Consider the following 26,622-nt stretch of genomic DNA (forward strand, 5'->3'; position numbering starts at 1 on the left):
GCCTAGTCCAAAGCTCCTTAACTGGACAAACAAGTTGGGAGGAGGTAGCACAAAGGGCCTTGAAGAAGGAAGCACAAGTGAAGGAACCTTTAGGGTGGGGAGACCAAATTCTTTTGTCTGGCTTTAGAGGATCCAAATGTACCACATCTAGGACACCAAGGAGTTCTGTAACAGTACCAAGTTCAGCATCCCTTAAACCCCTACAGAAACCAATGTTCCAAGTCAAGGACAAAGGGTAAAAGGGGGAGGGGAGAAAAAGGGAGACAACCTTATGCGTAAACACGGAAATGGAATGGAGTGAAGGAAAAGAGGTCTTTGAGGGCTAAGGCACCCACCCAAATATCTTCCCAAAACAAAATAGAGTTGCCAGAGCAAGAATAATACCTGACAAAGTTAAGAAATTCGGAAGGATATTGTGAATCGCTTTCCAAGGAGTGGTCAAAGTAGCCCAACGAGATACACCAACATCTCAACCATTCTTTGAGCAGCCATGAATACTAGCTATCACCTCACACCATAATCTTTCTCTCTCCAAGGGACAACTCCACAACCACTTACCTAATAAAGCCACATTCTCTAGAACCATGTTCCCTAATCCCAACCCTCCCTCTTCTTTACATCTGCATACTACCTCCCACCTTACTAAGTGACTCTTATTTTCTTCCTAGGCTCCCATGACAGTTATAACCTCAGCCCTTAGGGAGTCACGTACTCCAATTGGGCCTGAATATAGACCAATGATTTTGCCTTCACTATCCGTAAACACCCCTCCAATACCAGATGGGCCCAAAAGGAATGTAATTAGAAGCCTTCTAATAAAAGAGAACGCGGATGTGGTTATTCTCCAAGAAGCAAAATTACAGGAAGTGGATAGAAGATGGATAAGAAGTATTTGGGGGAGAGAAGTGTAAGTTGGGTTTATGCCCTTTCCTGGGGGGTGTCAAGAGGAATTTGACAATGTGGAGAAATGAGGTGGACTGTATAGAGGGGTTAATTGGGTAGTTTTCGGTCTCAATAAAAATTAAGAGACAAAAGGACAATAAACTTTGGGCTTTGACAGTTGTTTATGGTCCAAACACCTATAGGGAAAGGAATTCTTTTTGGGAAGAGCTGAGTGATATTATGGTTCTTTGGGAGAGTTCATGCTGTTTAGGGGGTGATTTTAATATTATTAGATTCTCAAATGAGTCAAATAATCCGGGCCTTGGAATAACCACAAGTATGAGGAAGTTCATTAACTTGGTGAAGGCTTTGGAACTGAAAGGATTACCTTTCTTGCATGCACACTACACTTGGTTCATTTTTCAAAATAATTCAGTTTGCTCAAAACTGGATAAATGTTTATTCACAGTGGATTGAGAAGAGATGTGGGAAGGCTTAGTTTCAAAAGCTCTGCCTACAATAACTTTAGACCATTGCCCTATAAGTTTAGGGTAGGAGAGGCTTGTAGGAGGACTAACCCCGATTTGAAAACATGTGGTTGGAATGTTGGAAGGGTTTAGAATCCATCATATGGATGGCCGAACCATGCTAGATGGCAGGGCAAAATTTCAAAAAATTTTCTAACCCCTTTCGCCTTTTGGGTACCAACTTCCCGATAAATTTGAAATCTGAATTTTCAGGATTGATCTTGCACTAAACTGGACCAGATTTGAAACCAAATTGAAAGGGAATTATACCTGATACGGAGACCACAAATTGCAGCTCCCAAGGTGGAGGTTCCCACCCAATATCAGTTCCAAAATCGGCCTCCAACTGAAGATGGCGTAGTGTACGGGAGAAACCAATTTAACAACTCTGATTTCAGCAATTTGCTATCCAACTAGCTTGGATCGAGTGGGATGAGTGAGCCTTAGTTTCTTCAATGTTTTTCTTGCAAAAACATAGAAGAAAACTGATAGAAACTAGTTCTTGAAAAGGCTAGGTTGTGATGGGTTTCTTGAGAGACGAGAGAACAAGAGAGAACAAGAATGAAGAGAGATCTAGTCTAGTTCGCCCTTTTCTCTCTTTATCTCTTTATGGTGCAAAACTCCTAATTAGATTAGGAGGTGATCCAAATCTGATTTGGATTAGAACCTTTCTTTTGATAAACATTGACCTCTTGAGAGGATAGATGCTCCATACCTAGATCCAAACCTAGTTTTTGGCCCAAATCAGTTGTCATGTGACAACTTAATATTAGTAGTGGGCCTTAGGACCATTTCTCTTAAAGGCTCACGTCCCCTAGTGTTGCATGGCTACTTTGGGCCTAATAATGTATGCCGTGGGACCCCACAAAGGTCTCACACAACTCCATGAGGGTTCAACCCCACCTCTAAAAGAAATTGGGCCGAATTCACTGCTTAGGGCAGTGAACCCCTGAGCCAACCAGCATGGGCTTAGTCTGGGCCCAACATTTACACCTAAATGATAATTGGATTCAGCCACCCTATGAAGACCCAAGGATATTGGACTTATGTGAGATAAAGCCCATTAGGTAGTTAGCCCTGTAATGGTCTCTTACACTTAACCTTTGGGCCCATGATCATTAGAACACTGTTTGACAAGGAATCCCCAAGTCTAGCCAATGGCTGAGAACATTTTGAACTAACATGTGTCTCATAAGTGTCCAATTTAAGGGGTAATACACAAAAAACATACCAATATAAAAATGAAACACCAATGTACTTTATTCATTTACAAATAAATGTTCATGTACATCAGTTTGATTGGAGCTAAGGGCATACACCGTCTAACAAGAAGACCCCTAATTTCTAGTGAAAATTAAGGAGTGGTGGGAGGAAAGTGGAATCTTTGTGAGAAAAAAAGGAAGTGATATTTGTCATAAAGCTAAAGAGACTAAAAGAGAGGATAAAAGTGTGGAATAAAGAAAATTTTGGGAGGGTAGAGGATAAGAAGAGTTGGATTCATAAAGAGTAGAGTTATATGAGAAGGGGTCCTTGAGAATCTTATCAGAATAGGAAAGGAAAGAAAGATGGGTTTTAAAAAGAGAGTTGGAAGATCTCTTGAGGAAGGAGGAAATATCTTGGAGACAAAAATCTCGGTGTTGATGGCTTTTAAAGGGTAATGGGAATACTAGATTTTTTCACTCTCTAGCAAAAGAAAATAAAACTTCATCCATGGTGTGGAGTTTGAGGGAAAAATATTAACAGGGAAGATGACATTGTGAGAGTCTTTGTGAATAATTTTAAATGCATATATGGAAGAAATGAGGACCAAAGAAATATTTTACTTGAGCTCGTTTGGGCCATATTGTCTCTATCCCAAAAGGAACCATTGGAAGGTAGATTCATGTAGGAGATAAAAGAAGTACTTTTCTTAGTGGATAATTCAAAAGCTCCAGGGCCAAATGGTTTCACTTTGGCTTTCTACCAGAAATGCTGGGAGATAATCAAAGATGATTTGTTGGAAGCCTTCAATGAATTATGGGTTAAAGGTGAAGTAGAATGCTAATGCCACTTTTATTGTAGTAATTCCTAAGAAAAAAGAAGTTTTACACCCAAAGGATTATAAAATACAAACTAGTAAGTTTGGTGGGAAGCCTTTATAAAATCTTAGCAAGGGTCCTTTCCAAGAGATTGAGCAAGGTGTTGCAGCTTGTGATTTCAAAAAACCAAGGAGATTTTGTCTAGGGGAGACAAATAATAGACCAAATTCTGGTTGTAATTATCTGGGAGGGGTCAGTTTTTCCATAGCTGTTCTTTTCTTCTTTTTTCACAACCTCTTGTTGTACTCATGCCTATTTTTTATTAATGAAATCATTTCTGTGTTGCTGATAAAAAAAATGGTTGCAAATGAATGTGTAGAGGAAAAGAGGGGAAAAAGGTATAATATGCAAACTAGGTTTGGAGAAGGCTTGTGATTTTGTGAACTGGGATTTCCTTCTAGAGATTTTGGAGAAAATGAGTTTTAGAGATAAGGTAGCGAAATGGATTAGAGGATGCATCAATTCTTGTCACTATTCTATTCTGATTAATTTAGTTTCCAGATATTTCTTTCCAACAAAGAGGGGTTTGAGGCAAGGGAACCCTCTCTCTCCTTTCCTCTTCACTATGGTGGCTGATGTGCTAAATAGAATGATCTCAAAAGTAGATGAGAGTAATCTCCTAAGGGGATGAAGAGTGGGGAGGCAAGAAGTGATTGTGACACATACAAGGTTTGTCCGTAGGTGGAGAAATTGGTGGAGAAATTTAAAAGAGGGAAGAAAGCCGAAGAACCGCCATGATGCAATCCTTTGTGAGTGATCATTCTGCCTTTATGTCATCTCGACCAAAAAAATTTATGTCATCATTCTGTACAAAGGATTGATTCATTCTGTACAAAGTGATCATACTATTTACTCTCTTGACTTTGTTCTACATGTGCCCAGGCTACAAAAAAATTTATTGTATGTTAGTTCTCTAACAAAATCCCATAATTGCTCAGTGACCTTTTTTCCCACCCATTATGTTTTTCAGGACCGGAGCACGATGAAGATGATTGGAAGTGGGCATGAAATGGATGGAGTCTACCTCCTAGATGGACCTTTAGAGCATGGATTGTCAAGCTAGATTGGGTCTTGTTCCACTGAGAAAATGAGTCTTTTGAAATTATGACATTGTCGCCTTGGTCATATGTCTGCCAATTCTGTCAAGTTTTTGTTTCCAAACTTGTTTGATTCTGTGTCCGAATTGAATTTTGAATGTGAAGTTTGTCATTTATCTAAACAATGTAGAAACACATATGTTGCAAGCAGTAAAAGAAGTAACGTTGCTTTCCATTTGATCCATATTGATGTTTGGGGTCCATATGCTGTCCCCTGTATGTGGGGGTACAGATATTTCATTCTCTTTGTTGATGACTACAGTCGGTATACATGGCATTACTTGATGAAAAGTAGAGATGAAGTTCCTATGGTTCAAAACTTCATGAATATGGCCGAGACACAGTTTGAGTAAAGAGTTAAGATAATAAGATCTGATAATGGCAAGTAATACTTTGAACGTCACTTGCATAGATTTCTTGAAGATAGGGACACTGTTCACCAAAGTTCACGTAGTCATACTCCATAACAAAATGGGGTGGTTGAAAGAAAAAGCAGGAATGTGGTTGAAGTTGCTCGAGGCTTATTGTTCCAAACTCATGCTACAACTCGTTTCTGGGGTGATGCTATTGAGACAACTGTATATCTCATTAACAGGCTCCCATCAAGGGTCCTTAACCTTCATTTTCCTCATCAACTACTCTTCCCTGATGAACCTCCTTTTAATCAACCCCTTAAGGTCTTTGGCTGTGTTTGTTTTTGTTCATGATATGAGTCCTTCTCGGCGCAAGTTTGGTCCTAAATTCGTTAAGTGTGTATTCCTTGGTTACTCTCCAGTCCAGAAAGGCTATAGATGCTTTGATGCTCTCTCTAGAAAGAGATATGTCTCTAAAGATGTTACTTTTTTGGAATCCTCTTCCTTTTTCCAATCATCTCGTCCTTCTCTTTAGGGGGAGAATGCAAGTGAAAATCAGACTCCCTTCTGCCTTCCTGTTCATACCTCTACTTTTTTTTGATGAATGATAATGAATTTATTAATTCAGAAGCAAATTTAGAGCGAGTTCATACAACATCCCAAGGAGAGGCGCGAGCTGCAACCCCTCCTTGAATCTTACAAGTAAACTAGGAAAGAAAATCAAGAATCACAACTGAGCCCAAAACAATTCTTCCTTATTTACCCCTTGCTTAGCTAACACATCTGACAAAGTATTTGCTGATCTCCCCACCCACTGTACAGTGATGAACATATTCTTTGTAATGCCACATAGCCTCTTCAGGATTTTTCAACCAACCCACCACCACTTTGGAGTACCCCTAGCTGGTTTGCAAATTGCACCCCTTGTACAGCAGCTAAAAGTTCTGCCCTGATGGAGTCCCTAATTCCCAAGGGACCTGAGTAGAGCAACAAAATCTCTCCCTTCTCATTTCTCAAAGCACGCCCCATTTCGGATAATCCTGGACTACCCATGCTACTTCCATCAAAATTCAACTTCAGTGAGCCTTCGGATGGAGGAGACCAGCTTGTAATTGATTTGTCCTTTAGGGATGAACACCTCGCTACTGCTGACCAATTTCTCCAAAGGTCATTAAAGGAGAATTGATGAAAGATTTCCAAGGTCTTCAGCCAAGGTATTGCCCTATTTAACATAGTCTTTCAATTCCTGACTGCTCCTTTCCTTTTCTTGAAAAATTCGAACATTCCTTTCTTCACAAAAAGTCCAAATCAAGGCAGCATGAGCACATCTCTACATAATTCTCCCTATTTTTGTAGGCGAATAAAAGGTAGAATGGTTGAAGAGCATGTGAACTTCTGCTAGTAGACTCCAACTATTCCCAAACAACGAAAGTAGCCAAGCCCAAAGATCTGCAGAAAAGGGACAATATATTAATAGGTGGTAACAATCCTCACTGTGAGATTTACAGAGGATACACCAATTAGGAGAAATATAGAGGAAAGGTCTTCTGTTTTGTAGGTTATCTAGAGTGTTTACTTTCCGATGGAATACTTCCCAACAAAACGCCATAATTTTTTGGGGAACTGGCCTACACCAAATTTCTTTTGACGGAAAGGGTTGGTGAGTAGAAAGTTGAGAGATGGACTTGAAGAAAGAAGCACAAGTGAAGGTTCCATTGGGTCTAGGAGTCCATACCCTCTTATCTGGCTTGGAGGTATCCAAACAAACCTGATTAAGACAACCAAGCAAGATAGAAAGAGATTCAGTTTCATCATCCCTGAGTCTTCTACGAAACCCAAAATCCCAAGTAGGATCTAAGGGTATTCCCAAGGGTGAGACAAATTTTGAGACCACCTCTTTTTTGTACAAAGAAACAGAAAATAGCGAAGGGAACAAATCCTTTAAAGGTGTGTCTCCTACCCAAATATCCTCCCAAAAATGAACAGTGTTGCCAGAACAAACTTCATACCTGATAAAATTGAGGATTTGAGGAAGGGTGTTGTGAATGGCCTTCCAAGGTGCTGCTAGGTTAGCTTGCCTTGATACACCAGCATTCCATCCATTCTTTGACCTCCAATGAATGCTCTCCACCACCTCATGGCACAATCTCTCTCTTTCCAATGGTCATCGCCACAACCATTTCCCTAACAGAGCTTGATTTTTTCTAGTTACCCTCCCAAGTCCCAAACCCCCCTCTTCTTTACTTTTGCACACAATTTCCCAATTAACCAAGTGATCATTTTTTTCTTGTACCGGCTCCCATAAGAAATCTCTCATCAACTTCACCAGTTTCCTAGCTTCCCTAACTGGTATCCTAAAAACAGACAAAAAATAGGTAGGTAAGTTAGCCAAGGTAGCTCTAGTTTGGGTAATTCTCCCTCATAAAGAGACATAATTCCTCTTCCATGAGGCTAATCTCTTTTCAAACTTTTCTCTCACTGGGGTCCAAAATCTATTATCCCTAGGATTTGCCCCTAAAGGAAGCCCTAAGTATGACATAGGCCAAGCAAAGGTGGAACTCTCAAGACACTTCGCAATAGCCTCGACCTCCCCTACCTCCAAATTTATACTGACTATGTAGCTCTTTTCCAAATTTATTCTCAACTTAGAAATACTTTCAAATCCTTTGATTAGTTCCTTTAGTTTTGCTACCTTTTTGCTAAAACCTCCTTCACAAAAGATCATTAGGTCATCTGCAAACTGAAGGTGGGTGACGGTGACTTGGTGTCTCCCTATTCTCCAACCCCTAATGGCATCTTCACTGTCGGCCTTAGTAATGATCCTACTAATCACATCAGCTACTAAGGTGAAAAGGAAGGGTGAGAGTGGATCCCCTTGCTTGACACCCCTGCAAGCTGGAAAAAAGTCCCTCACCATACCATTTACCAGAATAGAGTAGTGACAAGTACTGATACACTCAAAAGTCCAACTACACCAATTGTCCCCAAATCCACAGTTTCGCATAACCTCTAATAGAAACTCCCAATCCACCAAATCATAGGCCTTTTCAAGATCCAATTTACAAATGAAACATCTCTTACAAATGTTGCCCTTGAATGAAAGCCCCCTGGGTTTCACTAATGATAGAAGGGAGGACTGTTTTGATCCTCAACGAGAGCACTTTAGCCAGAATTTTATAGATGCTTGCCACCAAACTAATAGGCCTGTAATCTTTTGGGTGGTTGGCATCATTCTTCTTAGGTATCAAGGCCAAAAGGGTTGCATTAATTCTAGGGATTATAATGTGATTGTCTGCAAATTCCTTAAAGACTTCAACTAAATCCTCTTTCATGACCTCCCAACAGTCTTAATAAAAACCCATTGTAAAGCCATCTGGACCTGGAGCCTTGGATCTATCCATTAGAAAGACAACTATTTTAATCTCTTCTTTCTCAAATGTCTTCTGGCTTCACACCACTTGGTAGGATTGCTACTGAATAAAGATCACCCCAGAAAGTTCCTTTCAAGATTCCTCCACACAATATTGCTATAGACTCTGCTACTTCTTGTTTCCACAGATGAAATGGCAAGCCTATTACATGCACCACCACACCATCTTCGACAAATAAATCCTTGGAGTTGGATGTTAGATTCCATTTAAAGACTGTGAATGATCCGAAATCAGCCTGAACATCGATAGCTGATATTTCCAATTCATTCTCTACTGGATCTAGGAGGGCTTTACAGTTATCGAAGGGGGTTACTATAAAGACACTGTTCAGCTTCAACCTGATTGCCAATAAGTCAACTACCCTCCTCCAATCAATAACCTTTTCCTTGGCTTGTATCACAAACTTACTATCCCACTCTTCTCTCTCTAGACCTCCCACCATTCTGCATTGGCCTTTTGTTTTTTCCATGACCACTGGCCCTTGTTCTACCCTGCTGTTGCTCAGATATGCCTTCTCCTCCCATATGGAGGCATTTTTTATCATTTGCTACTCTTTGAGCATCCAGTCACTTCCCCCCATCCTTGGCTCTGTTTTCCTGCTGGTAGACACACCAGTTGCCTTCGTCCTTTACCAAAAAAATCAGCCAAAGCTATGAAGAAGCCTTTTCTATTTCTTTTACATTCAACAGCATATCTTCTCCCTTCTAATGTACTAAAATCCTGCTAGTTTATCTGCTTACTTTGTGAACAGGCTCCAGCTATGAACTCTCTTAGCCACTCGATCACTTCTAATCCTTCCAGCAATATTGTACCCTTTTTCGCTTTCCTTCCCCTGGATTCTCATCTCTTCAAATAGGAAATTTTTTGCTTCTATCTTCAAGGATCTCCTCCACTGACCTGCCTGTACGAACTCCATTCCCTTCAAGGATCTTCAAGGTCTCTTGTCAAATTATTAGACTAAAATCTGTTCCTACGTCTATTCCTCCCTCTCTTCCTTCTCCTCCTCCTGTGTATCGACCTCGGTCCTGACAACAGTTTTTCATCAGACGCAGTAAGAGGGTGGCTCTTGAAGCAGAATGCCCATCACAATTTGATTCCCTAGACTCAGGTAATCTCGAACCTCCTAACAATCATATTATTGATTCTTACCTTGATTTTCCTATTGCCATTCGAAAAGGGAAGAGGACATGTAGTAAGTATCCTATCACTAACTATGTGTCTTATGATGCTTTTTCCCCTTCCTATTGTGCCTATATTTCTGCTATCTCTTCTATTTCCATCCCTTGTAGTGTTATAGAGGCAATGTAGTGCTCCAATTGGAAGGAAGCTATGAACCAAGAAATGGAGGCCCTAATAAAAAACCAGACTTGGGAGGTTGTTCCTTGCCCTAAAGATAAGATTCCTATTGGGTGTAAGTGGGTTTATACTGTTAAGCACGAGGCAGATGGCTCAATTGAAAGATACAAAGCTCGGCCTGTTGCCAAAGGATACACTCAAACTTATGGCATTGATTATTTGGAAACCTTTGCTCCAGTTGCTAAAATGAACTCTTTTCATGTGATCATGTCTCTTGCAGCCCATTACTCGTGGCCTTTATATCAAATGGATGTAAAGAACGCCTTTCTTTATGGGGGCTTACAAGAGGAAGTGTATATGGATTTACCACCTGGGGTAAGTTTCCCTAACAGTGATGGAAAAGTGTGCCGCTTAAAGAAGTCTTTGTATGGGCTAAAACTGTCTCCAAGAGTATGGTTTGATAGGTTCATGAATGCCATCTTAAAGACTGATTTTTCTCAATGTCAAGCTGACCACACCTTATTTATTAGAAGAGTCGATGGTAGAGTAACAATGTTGATAGTATATGTTGATGACATTGTTGTGACAGGTGATGATATCATAGGTATTTCTTAGTTAAAGTCATTCCTTGCTTTTGAATTTGAGATTAAGGACCTTGGTGATCTATGATACTTTCTTGGCATTGAAGTTGCAAGGTCCAACCAAGAAGGGGATTTTTCTGTCACAAAGGAAATATGTATTTGATTTGCTTCATTAGGTTGGGAAATTAGGGTGTAAGCCTGTAGAAACTTCAATTGATCCCAACCACAAGTTGAACTCTATTGAAGGAGAAGTTCTTCCAGACAGGGGGTATATCAGAGATTGGTGGGATGCCTTTTGTATCTTTGTTTGACTAGACCTGGCATTTCCTATGCTGTTGGAGTGGTTAGCCAATATATGTATGAACCTAGGACATCTCATATGTAGGCAGTTAACAAAATTTTAGCCTACCTGAAAGGATTCCCTGGCAAAGGGATGTTGTATTCCAACCACATCCATCTAAATATTGAGGCTTACACAGATGCTGATTGGGCAGGGTCCATCGATGATAGAAGATCTACATCCGGTTATTGTGCCTTAGTTGGATGCAATGTGGTTTCCTGGAGAAGTAAGAAACAATCTGTTGTTGCTCGTTCTAGTGCTGAGGTAGAGTACATGGCAATGGCTCATGGAGTGTCTGAACTACTCTGGTTGAAGACCTTATTGACTGAGATGGGCATCCAAGCAAATGTTCCAATGAGACTATACTGTGACAACCAAGCAACCATAAATATTGCTCAGAATCCTGTCCAACATGATCATACAAAGCATATTGAGTTGGATAGACACTTTATTAGAGAAAGAATTGTTAGCGGAGAGATTTTCCTTCCTTTTGTAAGGTCAGAAGACCAACTAGCTGATTGGCTCACTAAAGGTGTTCACCATCCAAAGTTTGCTAAGAACCTTTCCAAGCTGGGCATGATTGACATATATGCTCAGCTTGAGGGGGAGTGTTGAGAATGGTTAGACAGGGGTGTTTTTGATCATTTTCTCCTTTCTTGTACTCTCTCTGTATTTGGGCATCCAGATAGGGGCCTTCTTGTAATTATTAATTTTCAATTATATAGTGAACTTTTGAGGGTGTGAACAGTGAACATCACACACCTCTTGACACTTCCCTTTCTTCTTCCTCTTATTCTTCTTTTCTTCTCTTCTTTCTTTCACTCTCTTGAAACCCTAATTTCTGCAACTCTTTCAACCTATTTTCTCTCCACTTTTCGTATCCCAACCAAAGTAGCTAGAAAGCTAGAGAAAATCATGAGAGATTTCCTATGAGAACCAGGGGATGAAAGGAAAGATCCTTTAGTGAAATGGGAGGTAGTGTGTAAACCAAAGAGCCAGGGGGATTAAGCTTAGGAAATTTGTTACATGGGAGCACTGCTTTACCTTGGAAATGGTTGTGGTGATTGCCTCAAGAGGAGAGTTTGTGGCACAAAGTCATAGTAAGCATTCATGGTGCTTTGGGCAATGCAAGTCATAGTAAGCACTCATGAGGTACTTCCTATTTTCTTTAGTTTTGCAAAATTTGATGTGGGAAATGGTAGTAAAGTCCTTTTTGGGAAGATGTTTGGTTAGGTGATATACCCTTAAAATCTCAATTCCCTTTGCTATATTCACTTTCTAGTCTTCAAAAGAAACCCATTGCTTGCCTTTTGAGCCTTGTCACTTCAGGTTTAAATTGGGATTTTGGTTTTAGAAGGGGCTTAAGGGATAGAGAATGTGAACTTGTGATAGATTTGCTAAATAAGTTTGGGTTAGTCTTCTTGGATTCAAGGGTGGATGACAGTAGAATCAGGAAATCTACTCTATATGGTTTGTTTTCCTGTGCTTCTACCTAGTTCTGTTATAGTTGGGCGAGGGGGAAGAAATTTTCCTAGTGAAAGAGATTTGGAGCAAGCCTATTCCTCCTAATGTTCAAGCCTTCTGTTGGGAAGTTTTCCTTGGAAAGATAAATACCTTCGATGTGCTTCAAAGAAAGCTAAACATATGCAAGGCAAATGGTGAAACAATTCCTCACTAATTTCTTGGCCCTTTGCAAATTGTGTTTGGACAGATATTTCTTCTCTCTTTGGCTGCAGGTGGGACCCCCACAAGACTTCACTACGTTATTCAGCCCAAGTTCTTTTAGACAAGCAAAAAAGAGAGGAAGATTACTTTGGAAGACAGCCAGGGCAGCATGAGTGTTGACCTCATATTTTATCCCAAAATTTACAGTACAGCCCAAAAAAGATTTTCCCTTTGAGTTCCCTGTTTTGCCAAAGTATCAGCCACACTGTTGGCTGACCTCCTTGTCCAAGTAAGGATTACTCCAGTTTCCCTTGTTAAACAATAAATCTTCCTCATTTGCTTTGTCAAAGTCCACGCCCCCAGACTTTTTGTCTGCAGCTACCCTATTGACAGCTTAGAATCTCCCTCAGCTTCATAATTTTGGAAAAAAGCTGAGCTGGGAGAATTTGTGGAGGTAGGCCGTTGGAAAAAAGCTTTGAAGATTGAATCTAAGGAGCTCCTATTTGAGAAACTGAGATTAAATGGTCAGCTGAGCTTGAAAATCAGGGAAGCAAAGAGAGGGATGGTGCTGTTAGAAGGTTTGGGGGTAATTGAAGGGCTCAATGAGTTTTTGGAAGGTGCAAGTAACAAAGGCAAGCAAAATAGTTGGAAAGAGCTTCTCTCAGAAACTGGAAGAAGGTTTGTAGTAGAGTGTAAGAGAAACCTTAAAGGTTATTTTATATCTTTGACAGAATTCTTTGGCAAAGGAAGAAAGCAGATGGTCTGCCTACCAGAAGGAAGGAAGAGTCAGGGTTGGAAGGCAGTCCATGGGTTCTTATGTGAACTGCTGCAACACCTGGGTGCTAAAAGAGAAGAAACAGTAAAAAGGAAGATGAGCACTTCTACTAGTCTGGTGGGAAATAATAAGCAAGAGACTCTATTAGTGACAGCTGGGGCAGGCAAATACAGAATGGGAGTAAACATACAGAGAGGAGATTGGGAGAGTAAGCTGATAGTTAAAGCTTCAGCTCATATACTAGACTGGAGGAAAGTTGCAGATCTATTAATAGCAAGTTTAAAGCTGAAGAGTACGCTTATTTTAACACCCTTTGAGAATGATAAGGCTGTGCTGGATCTGCTGGAGAATAGAGGAGAGATTGAGGCATTAAATATCCAAGCTGCTCTTGGAAGCTTCACAGTATCAAGATGGTGTCCGGGATCAAACTCCAAAGATTTCTTTGTTGAAGATGGAGTGGTGGTACATCTCTTTGGTCTTCCCTTTAACTTGTGGAAGCAGGAAGCTGCTGAAGCCATTGCTTTGATGTGTGGAGGATCTTTAGGAGGCAGGTGCCTTTTAGGGAGACCTTTGTTCAGCCTCCATTCTATTGAATGGTGTAAAACCTGAGGAGATTCCTCGAAAGATTGAGGTGCTAGTTGAAGGGCTTTGCTATTCAGTGTGGCTGGCTTCATCCTATGAATCGGTGCTCTGGAAGGAGGCTCGTAGGGAGGGAGATGAGAAGGTTGAAGAAGAAGTACTGCGTGGCAAGAAGGGATTGGTTGATTCAAACAAGAAAGGATCTTTCACAAAAATGGAAAAACCAAGATTGGAGAAACAAAAGGGTAGCACTCAGGGGGTGGGTTTTATGCGTGTGGGAGCAGTGAACAGCCTGGAGGGTGGCAGGTCCTTTGCACAGGTTGTAACTGGCGCCAACTTGACCTGTTTGAACAAGGAAAAGGAGCCGGTCCAAGGAAGAATTGGATCTAGACCGGATAAAACCAAACCGAGTGCGTGTGACTTTTTTAAAAGTCACGTGAGGCCGCAGTGGCTTAAAAATGGGCTCGAGCCAAAGCCCATTCGAAAAGTCTTGGGTGCGATTAAAGGTCCATTTGGGTCAGCGGGCCCGATCCAGTGGTTTAAGAAGGCGCGTGAGCCTTTAGTAACTCATGTGACTGGGGACATGACTAAGTTAGACAATGCTAATGGTCTATCATTGTCCCCAATCGCGAGACAAAGGGGGGAACGTGCGCAGCGCCGAAAAACAGAGAAATTACTCGACTTGCGGTGGGTTTCCTGACGAAGGCTGAAGGAGTTTAGCCCCCTGCGGCGCTCCTCAGAGAAGCCGAAGCCAAGTTATGTTAAAGGAAGACCTGAAGAGAAGGAAGACAAGGATGAAGGCTGGGCGCAGTGCAGTGAAGGTGATGAAGACTCAGAGGACTATTCGGTTGATGGTACTAGCTTGGGCAGTGTAAACGACGAAGGCTGTTGCGCTGGAGGTGACGTGGATGAGTGGAATATTGTAAGATTATTTCAGGGTGACGAAGGCAAGCGGTACAACTCGTTCCCAAGACCTCAGAGTGTGTAAGGAGGATCATAAGTGGTAGATCGGGAGAACCGGAAGCAGAGCAGGAACACACCATCAAGGGGTGAACCAGGGGTAGAGTGGAAAGATCACCAGGGTGACCAAAGGACAGAAGTACTTCCCGACCAACTCAGGGAGATAAATTTTTACCAACCTCTGGAACAAGAGAGGGAGGCAGGGAGCAGTCCTTTTCCAGCTTGTCCATCAATCCCAAGTAACCAAGTGATTTCGGTTTGTGCTACTAATGTGTCTCCAGTGTCTTTGGTTCCAGATTCCGTTCTTGCTTCATGTCCTGTAGCCCATGATTATGTAGCCGAGCCAATAGATGGGCTCTCCGAGGAGGGAGAGACCGGAAGGAAGGAAGGTGGGAAGGTGCCAGAAGGAAGGTTTAGGAGTGAAAAAGTTTGGGAAATTATTGAAAGAGTGCTTAAGGAAGTGGAAGGAGAGCTGATCTGGAGAGGGGAAGGGGAGGTAGGAAGAGGGGAGGGGTTAGTGGAGAGGAGGGAAAGAAGTGAGGGTAGAGATGGAGAGGACTACGAGGAGAGAGCAGGGTTGGAGGGAGGTAATAGGAAAGGGAGGGTGGATGGAGAAGAAAGAGTAGAGGTGGGACCAGAGGAGAGGAAGAAGGGGTAGGTGGATAGAGATGGAGGGGATCCTGTAGGAAGGGTAGGGCTGGTGGACTCGGTGAGAGAAGACATGATAGCAGAATTTGTAGGGAAGCTAGGTTGCAGATTGAAAGATCTGAATGTGTTGAAAGAAAACTTACAGAAGAGGAAGGAGAAGATCAGAATAAAGAAGAGGAGATTGAGTGAAGTAGAGAGATTGAAGAGAGATGTAGAGGGTGATAAGAGGCTCGGGTTAAAGGGAGACAGGAGTAAAGGGGAAAGTAGTGGTAAGTGGCAAGGGGTTCACCAAGAAGCGGAATGAAGATTCTTAGTTGGAATGTGAGGGGAATTGGGAGTGCAAGGAAGAGGGCGACAATAAAAGAGGTAATCAGACGGTGTGACCTAGACATTGTGCTGCTACAAGAGTCTAAGAGAATGCAGTTTATTGATAAATGGGCAAGGAGTGTATGGAAAGCTAGGGGAATTAGCTGGGTGGCTGCTCCCTTGTGGGGTGCTTCCGGGGGGATTGTAACAATGTGGTGGAAGGTCTGGAGGAGTTGATCGGAAAGTACTCGGTGTCTCTGAAGTTTAAGCAGCAAGATGATGACTATACATGGGTGCTCACAAATGTTTACGGACCGAATGACTATAGAGAAAAAGAGGAGTTGTGGGAGGAACTGGCGGATGTTAGAGGGTTGTGGGATGGGCCGTGGTGCATGGGCGGGGATTTCAATGTGATCAGATTCTCGGAGGAATCCAATAAGGTTAACCAGAGGGTGACAAAAAGCATGAGGAAGTTTAATAGTTTTGTGGATGCCTTTGAGCTTAAAGAGATTCCCCTAGCCCATAAGACGTTTACATGGTCAAACCTCCAATCTAGACCCATTTGCTCTAAACTGGATAGATTCCTATTCTCTTTGGATTGGGAAGAACATTGGGGAACCTTGGCTTCTAGAGCTCTCCCAAGGGTGACCCCATATCACTGGCCCATAGTATTATGTAAGGAGGAAAGAAGGTGTGGAGGTCCTACCCCCTTTAGATTTGAAAATATGTGGTTACGTCATCCAAGGTTTACTAACAAAGTGAGGGAATGGTGGCATGAATGTAACCCACTGGTGGATTGGGAGGGGATGAGATTTCATAAGAAACTACAATTCTTGAAAGCAAGAATCAAGAAGTGGAACTTGATGGAGTTTGGGAGGATAGAAGAAAGAAAGGGAGATTTGATGGATAAGATTGAAAGCTTTGACTCTAAAGAAGAAAGGGGAGAATTTGGAGAGGAAGACAATGATCTCAGGAGAGATTTGAGAAGACAACTAGAGGATTGTCTGCACAAGGAGGAAATTAGTTGGAGGCAAAAATCTCGATGTAAGTGGTTGCAAGAGGGAGACAGAAACACTAGGTATTTCCATTCTCTAGCAGATGGTAGGAGAAGGAAGAACTTTATCTCCAAATTGGTAGTAGATGGAGTCGAGTTAGTACAACAAGAGGAGATTGCCAGGGCCTGTGTGGAGCACTTCAAATCTATTCTAAAAAGGCCTGTAAGTAGAAGGGTGTGGGTAGAAGGTATGGACTGGCTAGACATAGGGGTGGAGAACAGGAGAAGGCTGGAAAGAAGCTTTACTCTAGAAGAGATCAAGGAGGCTGTGTTTTCTATGGATAGAACAAAAGCTCCAGGGCCGGATGGGTTCACAATGGCTTTTTTTTAGGATTGTTGGGATATCTTGAAAGATGATCTCTTGCGGGTGTTTGAGGAGTTTTTCAGGAGAGGAATTGTCAATCTGGGTGTGAACTCTACATTTATAGCTTTAATTCCAAAAAAGAAAGATGCATCCCACCCGAAGGATTTTAGGCCAATTAGCCTGGTTAATAGCTTGTATAAGATCATTGCAAAAGTGTTGTCTATGAGGTTGAAGAAGGTATTGCCCGATATCATTGCACACCATCAAGGAGCATTTGTGAGTGGGAGACAAATTACTGATCAGATTTTAATTGCTAATGAGAGTGTGGAGAACTTTAAGAGGGATAAGAAGAAGGGAGTGGTTTGTAAGTTGGACTTGGAAAATGCTTATGACTTGGTGGACTGGGATTTCTTGAGGAGAGTTTTGACTAAATTTGGGTTTGGGGCTGGATGGTGCAAGTGGATCATGGGTTGTGTCAGGAGTTGTCATTATTCAGTACTAGTGAATGGGACAGTGGTAGATTTCTTTCCAACCAGTAGGGGTATAAGACAAGGAGACCCCCTATCTCCTTTCTTGTTCATTCTAATTGCGGAGGTTCTGGGGAAACTGATCCACAGAGCAGATGATAGGGGGCTCATTAGAGGCTGGAGAGTTGGGAGGGTGGAAACCCCCCTCACTCACCTACAGTTTGCTGATGACGCGATTCTATTTTGTGAAGGCGGTAATGTGAACTTGATCAGGAACTTGAAGTTGGTGATACGACTGTTTGAGCAAATGTCTAACTTGAAGGTTAACCTCGGGAAAAGTTGTATAGTGGGGGTGAATTTGGAGGAGGGAGAGCTCAGGGAGAGTGCTGAACTGTTGGGGTGTGAAGTTTCAGGGTGGCCGTTGAACTACTTAGGGTTGCCATTAGGTGATAATCCCATGCGAGAGAGCTTTTGGAACCCAGTGGTGGAAAGGTTTGAAAAAAGACTGGTATCCTGGAAAAGAATTACCTCTCTCTCGGTGGAAGAATTACACTAATTAAGGCCACACTTGCTAACTTACCCATCTTTTTCCTATCGGTGTTTAAAATCCCAGTGAAGGTTGCTAACAAATTAGATAAGTTTATGAGAGATTTCCTGTGGGAGCCAGGAGAGGAGAAGAGGGATCACAGAGTTAGCTGGGAGATAGTGTGTAGGAGTAAGTCTTGTGGTGGTGTGGGGCTTGGGAGTATCAGGAGAAGGAATATGACTCTGTTGGGGAAGTGGTTGTGGAGGTTCCCTATGGAGAAGGAGAAGCTATGGGCTAAAATAGTGGCAAGTATACATGGGCTGGAGGACAATGGATGGGACGCTGGAATCAGAGCTAGGACCACAAGCAACTCTCCTTGGAAAGCCATTCATGACCTACTACCAGTTTTCTCCCCTAATATCAGGTATGACTTGAATTCCGGTAATTCCATAAAATTTTGGGAACAAACCTGGGTGGGGAGCGCCCCTTTAAATGATCAATTTCCTTCTTTGTATGCTCTATTTGATTTAAAAAATGAGCCGATCTCGTCTTTCATCACCCCGTCCTCTTCCACTTCTGGGATTGGGTGGAACTTGGGTTTAAGAAAGGATTTGAGGGACTCAGACCTTGACAATATTTCGTGCCTTATTGCACTTCTTGATAATGTTGTCTTAGAACCCACTAGGGAGGACTCTAGAATTTGGACACCTACCCCCAATGGCATATTCTCTCGTGCCTCGTTCTTCAAAGTCTTAAGTCAGTCCACCAGTCCTACCTTCCCCCCTTTCCCTGTTGGTGAGGTTTGGTGCAGAGCAATACCTCCTAGGGTTGGTAGTTTTTGTTGGGAAGCCTATCTAGAAAGAATTAACACTGGTGATCTACTCCAAAAGAAGAGACCCAATACTTGTTTGTCACCTCAGTGGTGTGTTCTATGTAAAGTGGATAGGGAGACTGGTTTTCACCTACTGGTGTCTTGCCACTTTGCGAGGTCAATTTGGGATTGGGCTTCCTCCTTATTTGGACGCAGTTGGAATCCCCCATCAGACTTGCAGGGCCTCTTCTCCCCCACCTTTTTCAGGTGGCGGATAAAAAGGGGAAGGATAATGTGGAGAGGACTAAGGGCTGCAGTATGTTGGACATTGTGGGAGGAAAGAAACTCCAGGATATTCTCAGAAATCCAAAGAGGAGCAGCAGATCTGAAGGCTATCATACATATTAGGGCGGTATAGTGGCTAAAATATTTGAAACTATTCACAGATTACACTGTGGATGACATGTTGAGGAAGTGGGGTGAAATTGCAAATTGCACACAGTCCAAGTCAGTAATGAAAGTGGTTTGGACTCCCCCACCTAGAGGATTCTTGAAATTAAACGTTGATGGATGCAGTAGGGGAAATCCGGGGTAATCGGGGATTGGAGGTGTTTTTAGGGACGAAAATGGGGTAATCTCTGCCATGTTTTCAGGCCCAATTGGAGTGGGTGACTCTTTTAGAGCTGAGATCCTTGCAGTTATGGGAGGAGTCCGAAAAGTTAAGGAGTTGAACATCAAGAAACTCATAATTGAAGGGGATTCAGAGGTGGTGATAGGATGGCTGTCTAAAGATCAAAATGGTTTATGGAAGTATAACAATGAGAGGAGGAAATTCAAAAAGTTAAGACATGTTGGGTTAAAAGATCGGCTAATTCCCTAGCTGACGGTTAAGCTAAACAAGGGGCAGAAAGGGATTCACTGTTTTGGGCTAAGCTGTAACTTTAGTGTATTCTTTTCTCTTTTTCTTCTTTTTTCTTTCTTTTATGAGGCCCTTAGTGACTCTTGGAAGATAAGTGTGTTTGTCTTCCTCCTGTAAATTTTCTACTGATGATTAATGAAAGTGTTATTTATCAAAAAAAAAAATGGAAATCCCATTGCTTGGCCAATCTCGGACCTTGGAGTAAGGCCATAATTTCAGCTCTTAAAGAATCACTGATACCTTTTGGGCCAGAGTACAGTGCTATTAGTCTGCCCTCCCCATCTCTAAATACTCCCCCACCCCGAGGGTCTTGGATTGCCCAAAGAACTTCAATCAAAGTTCAACTTTACCCTTTGGTGTGCTGATGGTATCCATTGGAGTTGAACCACACCCTTAGCAGTAAGAAGGTTTGCCACTGTCGACCAGCCTCTAAAAATGTCCTCCACCGAGTGATCTTTGAATAATTCAGTTGATTTCAGCCAATGAGTGACTTTAGTGAGTATGTTATCAATTACTTGTTCCTTGGACCTTTCTTTCCATTGGAAAATTCTGTTATTTCTCTCCTCCCATAATGACCAAAGGATATCAGCTCTCGTAGCTCTCCACATCACCCTACCTCTTTTCTTAGGTAGTGTAAAGATGCTTGGTTCAAAGATGCTTGCCACATCCTTTTGCGGCATGTTAGAAAATTTCTGCTTCACAATGTCTTACTCATGTGGAAATCACCAATGTATCAAAAAATTAGAGGAAAAGTGCAGAAAATCAGATTGTGGGAGGACATTTGAGTAGGGGATTCCCCCCTTTCTGAGGTTTTCCCTTCCCTCTTTGCTCTTTCCAGTCTCAAGGGAAAACTTATTAGTGATTTTATTAGTTCATCCTCTTCACTTTCAAACTTGAGTTGGAATCTGGGTTTTACTAGAAATCTGAAATCAGATTCTTGAGTTTAGGCACTCAATCAGTAGGGTCCTTCTCTTGCAAATCCTTCTTGAATTCCCTTGTTGCTATGTCCTGCTCTCCTTCTTTTACTGTCAAGGAGGTCTGGTTTCAGTCCATACCTCCTAAAGTCAGTTCTTTCTGTTGGGAAGTGTTCCATGGCTCCATTAACACCTGTGATCTTCTTCAGAAAAAAAGACCAAATTGGTGCTTGTCCCCAAACTGGTGCTCCTTATGTAAGCTACACGGTGAGACTACCTTTCATCTTTTAATCTCCTGTCCTTTTGCTAACTATGTTTGAGAGTAGTTTTCCTCTCTGTTTGGATGCGGCTGGATTCCTCCTGTTAATATGAAAGGATTATTTAGTTCTCACACTTTCAGGTGCTCTTAAAGGAGAGGCAGGATTATGGGAAGGTGCACTAGAACAGCAGTGGTTTGGACAATTTGGGTAGAAAGAAATCTAAGGATTTTTTATGACAAGGAAAGAAGCAAAGAAACTGCGATCGAAGTGATGACTCTAAGGGTGCACATTGGGTGAAAACATTAAAGTTGTTTGCTGATTTCAAGGCAGAATATTTCTTCAGATCATGGGGAACAATTGCTAATACTGCTTCTAGAAAATCTATAACAGATGAGGTCTGGTCCCCTCTGGCTGCTGGATGGAAGAAATTAAACTTTGATGGTAGCTGTTTGGGAAATCCTGGTCCATCGGGTATTGGTGAGGTGATAAGGGAAGAGAATGGAAGTATTTTAGCCGTGTACTCAGGTCCTTTTCAGCATGGTGATGTGGTGAGACCAGAACTGATGACAGCAGTGTATGGTGTTGAAAAAGCTAAAGAAATGGGGATTAACAGGCTGATTATTGAAGGGAACTCAAAGATTGTTGTCAACTGGTTGAATAAGGGGGAAGGAGTGATATGGAAGCTAAGGAATGAGCTCAGGTGCTTCAAGCAGATATCTAAAGCTATGTTGATTCAAATTAGATGGGTTAGGAGGTCAGATAACAGCATGCAAGGTTCAAAATTTCTTAACGATACGCCCCATATCATATCATTGGCTTAACGATACGCCCCTACAGGGGTCGTATCAGGGTGTGACCTGGTTCACGGGGTAGACCAACCTTAGACTGATCCCTCTGAACCAGTTTCAAAGAAAGAAAAAAGGGTGAGCGAGCTTCGATACAGGCCAATACGCCCCTACCGGCATATCAGCCTGTATCGAAAATTTAAACCTTGACAGAATGGCTGATGGACTAACTAAACAAGGGATTAAAAGACAATCTATGTTCTGGGCTGGTTTGTAATTAGTGGGTTTTTTTTTCTTTTCTTTTGGGCTTCTTTTTCTGCCTGTAACTTCTTGTTGTATATGCTTTTTTAATCTAATCAATAAATAAATTCTGTGTTGCTGATAAAAAAATCTTGCTTATGACTTGCTTGAAAATGCCAATTTTTTCAAGTTATCTAGATTTGACTCCTCTTCTTTTGTATACCAACATGCAAAACAAAGAAAACTCAAGGTACATACAGTCCAACATACAGGAATTTCTTTATGTTGAATCTGTAAACTAGATATTAGTTATTTTAATAGAAATTCTTTCATCTTTAATGGGAGATGTTTTACTTTAGGGCCATTAACTGTTGAATTACTTGAACTGCATCTCTTATTGATTTGTCTTTTAGTGGATAAACTAGCCATATGGTGAAATATTCAAGGGTAAGGTAGGCACTCTGACATGCCATTCAACAATAAAGGAGCTCACGCCCTACTTAATTGCATATTTGCTAAAAGTCAAATCATAATTAAGCTGTTATGAAAAGTTCATTGGTCTAGAACCAACAACTGAGTATGTTCTGTAGGGTGTTAAATAAACCATTTTGTAATGGTGTGCAGAGAAAAACTGCAATTTTGGGCTCTCCACATCGGAAAGCTATTGCTACCTTAGAGGCTTGTCATAATTACTTTAATCTTAAATTATTTCTCTTCAGTGTTCACCTTGAACTCATGGTTGTGGAGAAAGAAAATTTTCATTGGTTTTAAAAACATAGAATGAGGCCCAAGTATTGTAACTGGATGTAGGGTTGCCACCTATTAGGATCATCTTTTTGGAAGTAGTCAGAAAACTTCATTAAAAGATAAAAAAGAGCAACTTTGGTGAAGATTTTTCACTGAAATAAGCTACACCACTTCAGGAAGTTATAGAATATTGATGGTCAACTATAGGAGATGACTGGTTATTGCAAACTTAAGATGCTTTTTTTTGCAGTTAATTACCAAGATCAAGGAAAAATTCATGTTTTGAACTTATGCATGATGGTTGGTATCTTTTTTACTCTTGGTTTAATCCCAGACTCAAGAATCGGAAAGTCCTAACATCCTTGAACTGGAAATTTGAAAGATTACTTAATCTTCTAGATTCTGGCTAAACATGGTGAATTGGTGATGCCAATTTTTGGGTGTTGTGTAGATGATTGTGATCTTTTAAAGCCATATTTCTTTTGCAACATTCAACATTGTGTATCATTTTTGCATCTTAGCCTTTTGGGTTGTTCAATAAATGTATTTACTGACTTGCATTATTTGTTTACAGGCTTTGCCACCCACAGATATAAATTTTGTGCCATTGAAGCAGGTAAGTATCAAACTTTCGATATCTGGCATACAATTACTATCTATTGGTACTTGCTTTTCCCATTGGCAGTTCTTTCCTACTTGACAAATGTTCCATGTTTAAGAGTTGTTTTTGATCCTCACCTGTTGTCTCATTCTTTGTCATGCCATCCACGTTTTGTCATATTAAAAATTTCTCCCTTTTTGCAAAGTTCATTGACCATATTCATTCCTGCTCAAGTCACTGCTACTGCCACCTATGTTACATAGATTTGTCAATGGCACGATGGTGATATATCGTGAATGAGGGTGAAGGGAAATCCTTTCCCAATTCAGTTGGAACCACATCTATTGACTTTACATTCGAGCCAGCTGGTACCTCAATATATGTTAATTTAGAATGGTAAGGTAGGAGCAGGAAATAATACAAAGCCAAACAAACAACTGAAATGAAACTATGAGAAAAACAAAGGCTACTGCACTTGTTTATCTTTCATGACTTCGATTGATAAATTTAATCTACTTTAAAGTGTTTCTGCCAAGAGCATTTTCAAGTTTGGTTAGAAAGAAAAGGAAACGTCCAAAAGAAAATGCCAATGTGCTAACTTCCTCAAAGCTTGTCCAAGAAATCTGTATTTTTCTTCCTAGTGATGTGGAAATCAAATTATAATTTGATAGAAGTTCTAGTTTTATAATACATGGTCTGCTAGAATTGGAAAGCCTTTTAAGTCTGATAGGAGTATGGTTCTCCTCATTGGCAATGAATAGGGACAGGGCTAATTTAGAGTGTGGTGGTCGTTGGCAATTGGTTAACTATCTAGATGAGATTGGGGAGATGTTGGTAGGTTTTGATGGTGCATACAAGAAAGAAAATCCTAGAGAGTGGAAATCAATTTTGAATGGTCTTGTCTCATGGATGTATAGACATACCTTTTGAGAAATTGAAAGCATAACAACGGAGCTAACTATTACTTTTGAATGGGTGAGAAGAACAGAAAATAGGATGGTGGATGCTCTAGCTAAACAAGGGGCTATTAGACAACAAATGTTTTGGGCAAAAATGTAAACTTTTGTATTGTTGGGGTGGATAATAATCCCTCCTTGATGTTATCTTCAAGTTGATTTTAATAAAATCTATTCTTACTGATGAAAAATGGTCTTGTCTCAAAGAAGAAGGGGTATTGATGGGGTTAGGTAGCTCTTGTAGTCTTAATTGTTCATATTGTGTTATTCATTAGAGTAATTGTGCCTACACAACAAAATAGGGTGACAAAATGCAAGAACACACATATTCTTGAGGTTGCTAGGTAGATTATGTGTAGCAGTCATGGGCCTCTTCGTTTTTGGAGTGATGTTATTCATTTTTTTAAGAGAAAAGAAAATTTTCATTAAAAGGAAATAAGTATCTGAATACAAACAACAGGTAGGGTGATAAGATAGCACCCACAATCATACAGTTGTGTTTCTTATAAACAGGGTTCATTCTCCTGTTCTTGGGTTGAAAACACCGTTTACTCTCCTTTGTTCCAATGAGGTTTTTTTTTTCCTATTTCCTTTCGGGTTTTTGGTTGTACTTGCTTAGTTCACATCCTGGGTCTCCACAGATCCAAGTTTGACATGATGTCTGTCAAGTGTGGTTTCTTGGGGTATGCATCTAACCAAAAAGGGTATTGTTGTTTTGATCCCATAAGTGGGGGGCGGTTTGTTTCTATTGATGTTACTTTCTTTGAGTTAGTTCCTTATTTCTTTGATACTTCTGCATAGGGCAAAACTAGTTAGTTTCCTAATCTTTCCTTCTAAGTCTTTTGTGTCTCTTCTTGAGTCCCCTTCTCTTCTTGTTCTATTGTTGATTTTTCTACTTGTGAGCATTTTGGTGATGGTAAGTTGCAGGGATACCAATGAAGGAAAAATCAACCTTCTTTGGATGATCCACCTTAAGTCTCTTCTGATGATGCAGATTCTATTGATCCATTGACTCCTATTTTTGTTTATCCTCCACTTGCTTTATGTGTACATCCTTTTGGCCTTTTCTATTGCTCTTCATAAGGGTAAGTGCTCTTCCACTGCTCATAGTATTTCTAACTATAGTTTTTGTTGTCTTTATCCTTTGCCTATAAATCTTTCTTTGCTTCTTTCTCATTTGTTTCTATTCTAAGGAATGTGATTAAAGCAGTAGGACTTGTGGAAAGCTGTCATGTAGGAAGAGATGGATGCTCTGCTGAAGAACAACACATGGGACATAATTTATTTTCTTCAGGGGAAATGCCTGTAGGATGTTAATGGGTATTTACTATCAAACATGGGGCCGATGGATGGTAGTATAGGACTTCTTATTTAAAGTTTTAAACTGAAATAAAAAAGACAAATCACTTCTTAATAATATAATGTATAAAGACTAGAATGCCCTAATTGTCAACTCTAACACTTCCCCTCAAGCTGGTGAGTATATGTTATATAGTCCCAGCTTATTACATATGTAATCCACTTTTCCTTGACTCAATCCTTATGTACACAAATCTGTTCACCGACTTCCTGAATGTACATGCGCTGTACTTATAACTCCATTAAGCACCTTCTCCCTTTTGAAGTGACAATCAACCTCTATTTGTTTTGTTCTCTCATGGAAGATTGAATTAGGTGAAACGTGGAATGTAGCTTGGTTGTCGCAATATAATCTCATAGAGTTGTTAACTTCTTGCTACCACTATTTGTTTCTTTATCTTCCATGTTACTAAATTTCCTCCAAGGAAGGTACAATACCTTGTAGTGGATTTTTTATTAGATATTGAGCTAGTCCAATCTATATCCATTAAGCACCTTCTCACTTCAAATATCGCACAACTCTAAGAACTGCATCCGAATGAGGAACTCGAGGTTTCAACATAAATTGGCTAAGTACACTAATTGCAAATAAGATATCTGACCGGGTAATAGTTAGATATTTTAACTTAATGACCAAGCTTTTGTACCTTCTAGAATCATCAAATTCCTCACCCACATTAATGCTTAATTTGACATTTGGCTCCACAAGCATTTTAGCTAGTATGGCACCCAATAATCTTGTCTTTCCAACAAATCAAGAACATTCTTCCTTTGGCACAAATTGATATCATGCTACGACCTTGCAACTTCTATTCCCAAGAAATACTTTAATTTGCTAGTATCTTTTTTTTTGGAAATAATCATGTAGAAAATGCCTTCAATCTATCAATCCCCAACCTGTCACTACTAGTTATAACAATGTCATCAACATATACCACCAACAAAATCTTTTTAGCTTCAGAGTCATAGTTGAGTACTGAGTGATCAACTTGACATTGCCTCATATCAAAATCTTTTACCACTTCACTGAAATCTACTAAACCAAGGACACAAAGTATGTTCCAATCCATAAATTGCCTTCTTGAGTCTACATACCTTACTATCCTCCTAAGCAACAAATCCTAGTGGTTACTCCATATAAAACCGCTCAAGAAGATCACC

General features: G+C 40.8%; 1 protein-coding gene across 5 annotated transcripts in view; it reads left to right on the forward strand.

The window, feature by feature from the left end:
- LOC148863448 (phenylalanine--tRNA ligase beta subunit, cytoplasmic-like) overlaps positions 1–26,622 on the forward strand; it is an 89,932-nt gene that overhangs the window by 23,595 nt on the left and 39,715 nt on the right. For all 5 annotated transcript variants that reach the window (XM_088978018.1, XM_088978020.1, XM_088978021.1 and 2 more), the window contains exon 7: positions 23,120–23,161. In XM_088978018.1, coding sequence (XP_088834144.1) covers positions 23,120–23,161 — 42 coding nt within the window. The remainder of the gene's footprint in view (positions 1–23,119; positions 23,162–26,622) is intronic.

This window comes from Nelumbo lutea, chromosome 3, assembly GCF_056320005.1.
Source record: "Nelumbo lutea isolate HS-2025 chromosome 3, American lotus-T2T, whole genome shotgun sequence".
NCBI classification, from domain to species: domain Eukaryota; kingdom Viridiplantae; phylum Streptophyta; class Magnoliopsida; order Proteales; family Nelumbonaceae; genus Nelumbo; species Nelumbo lutea.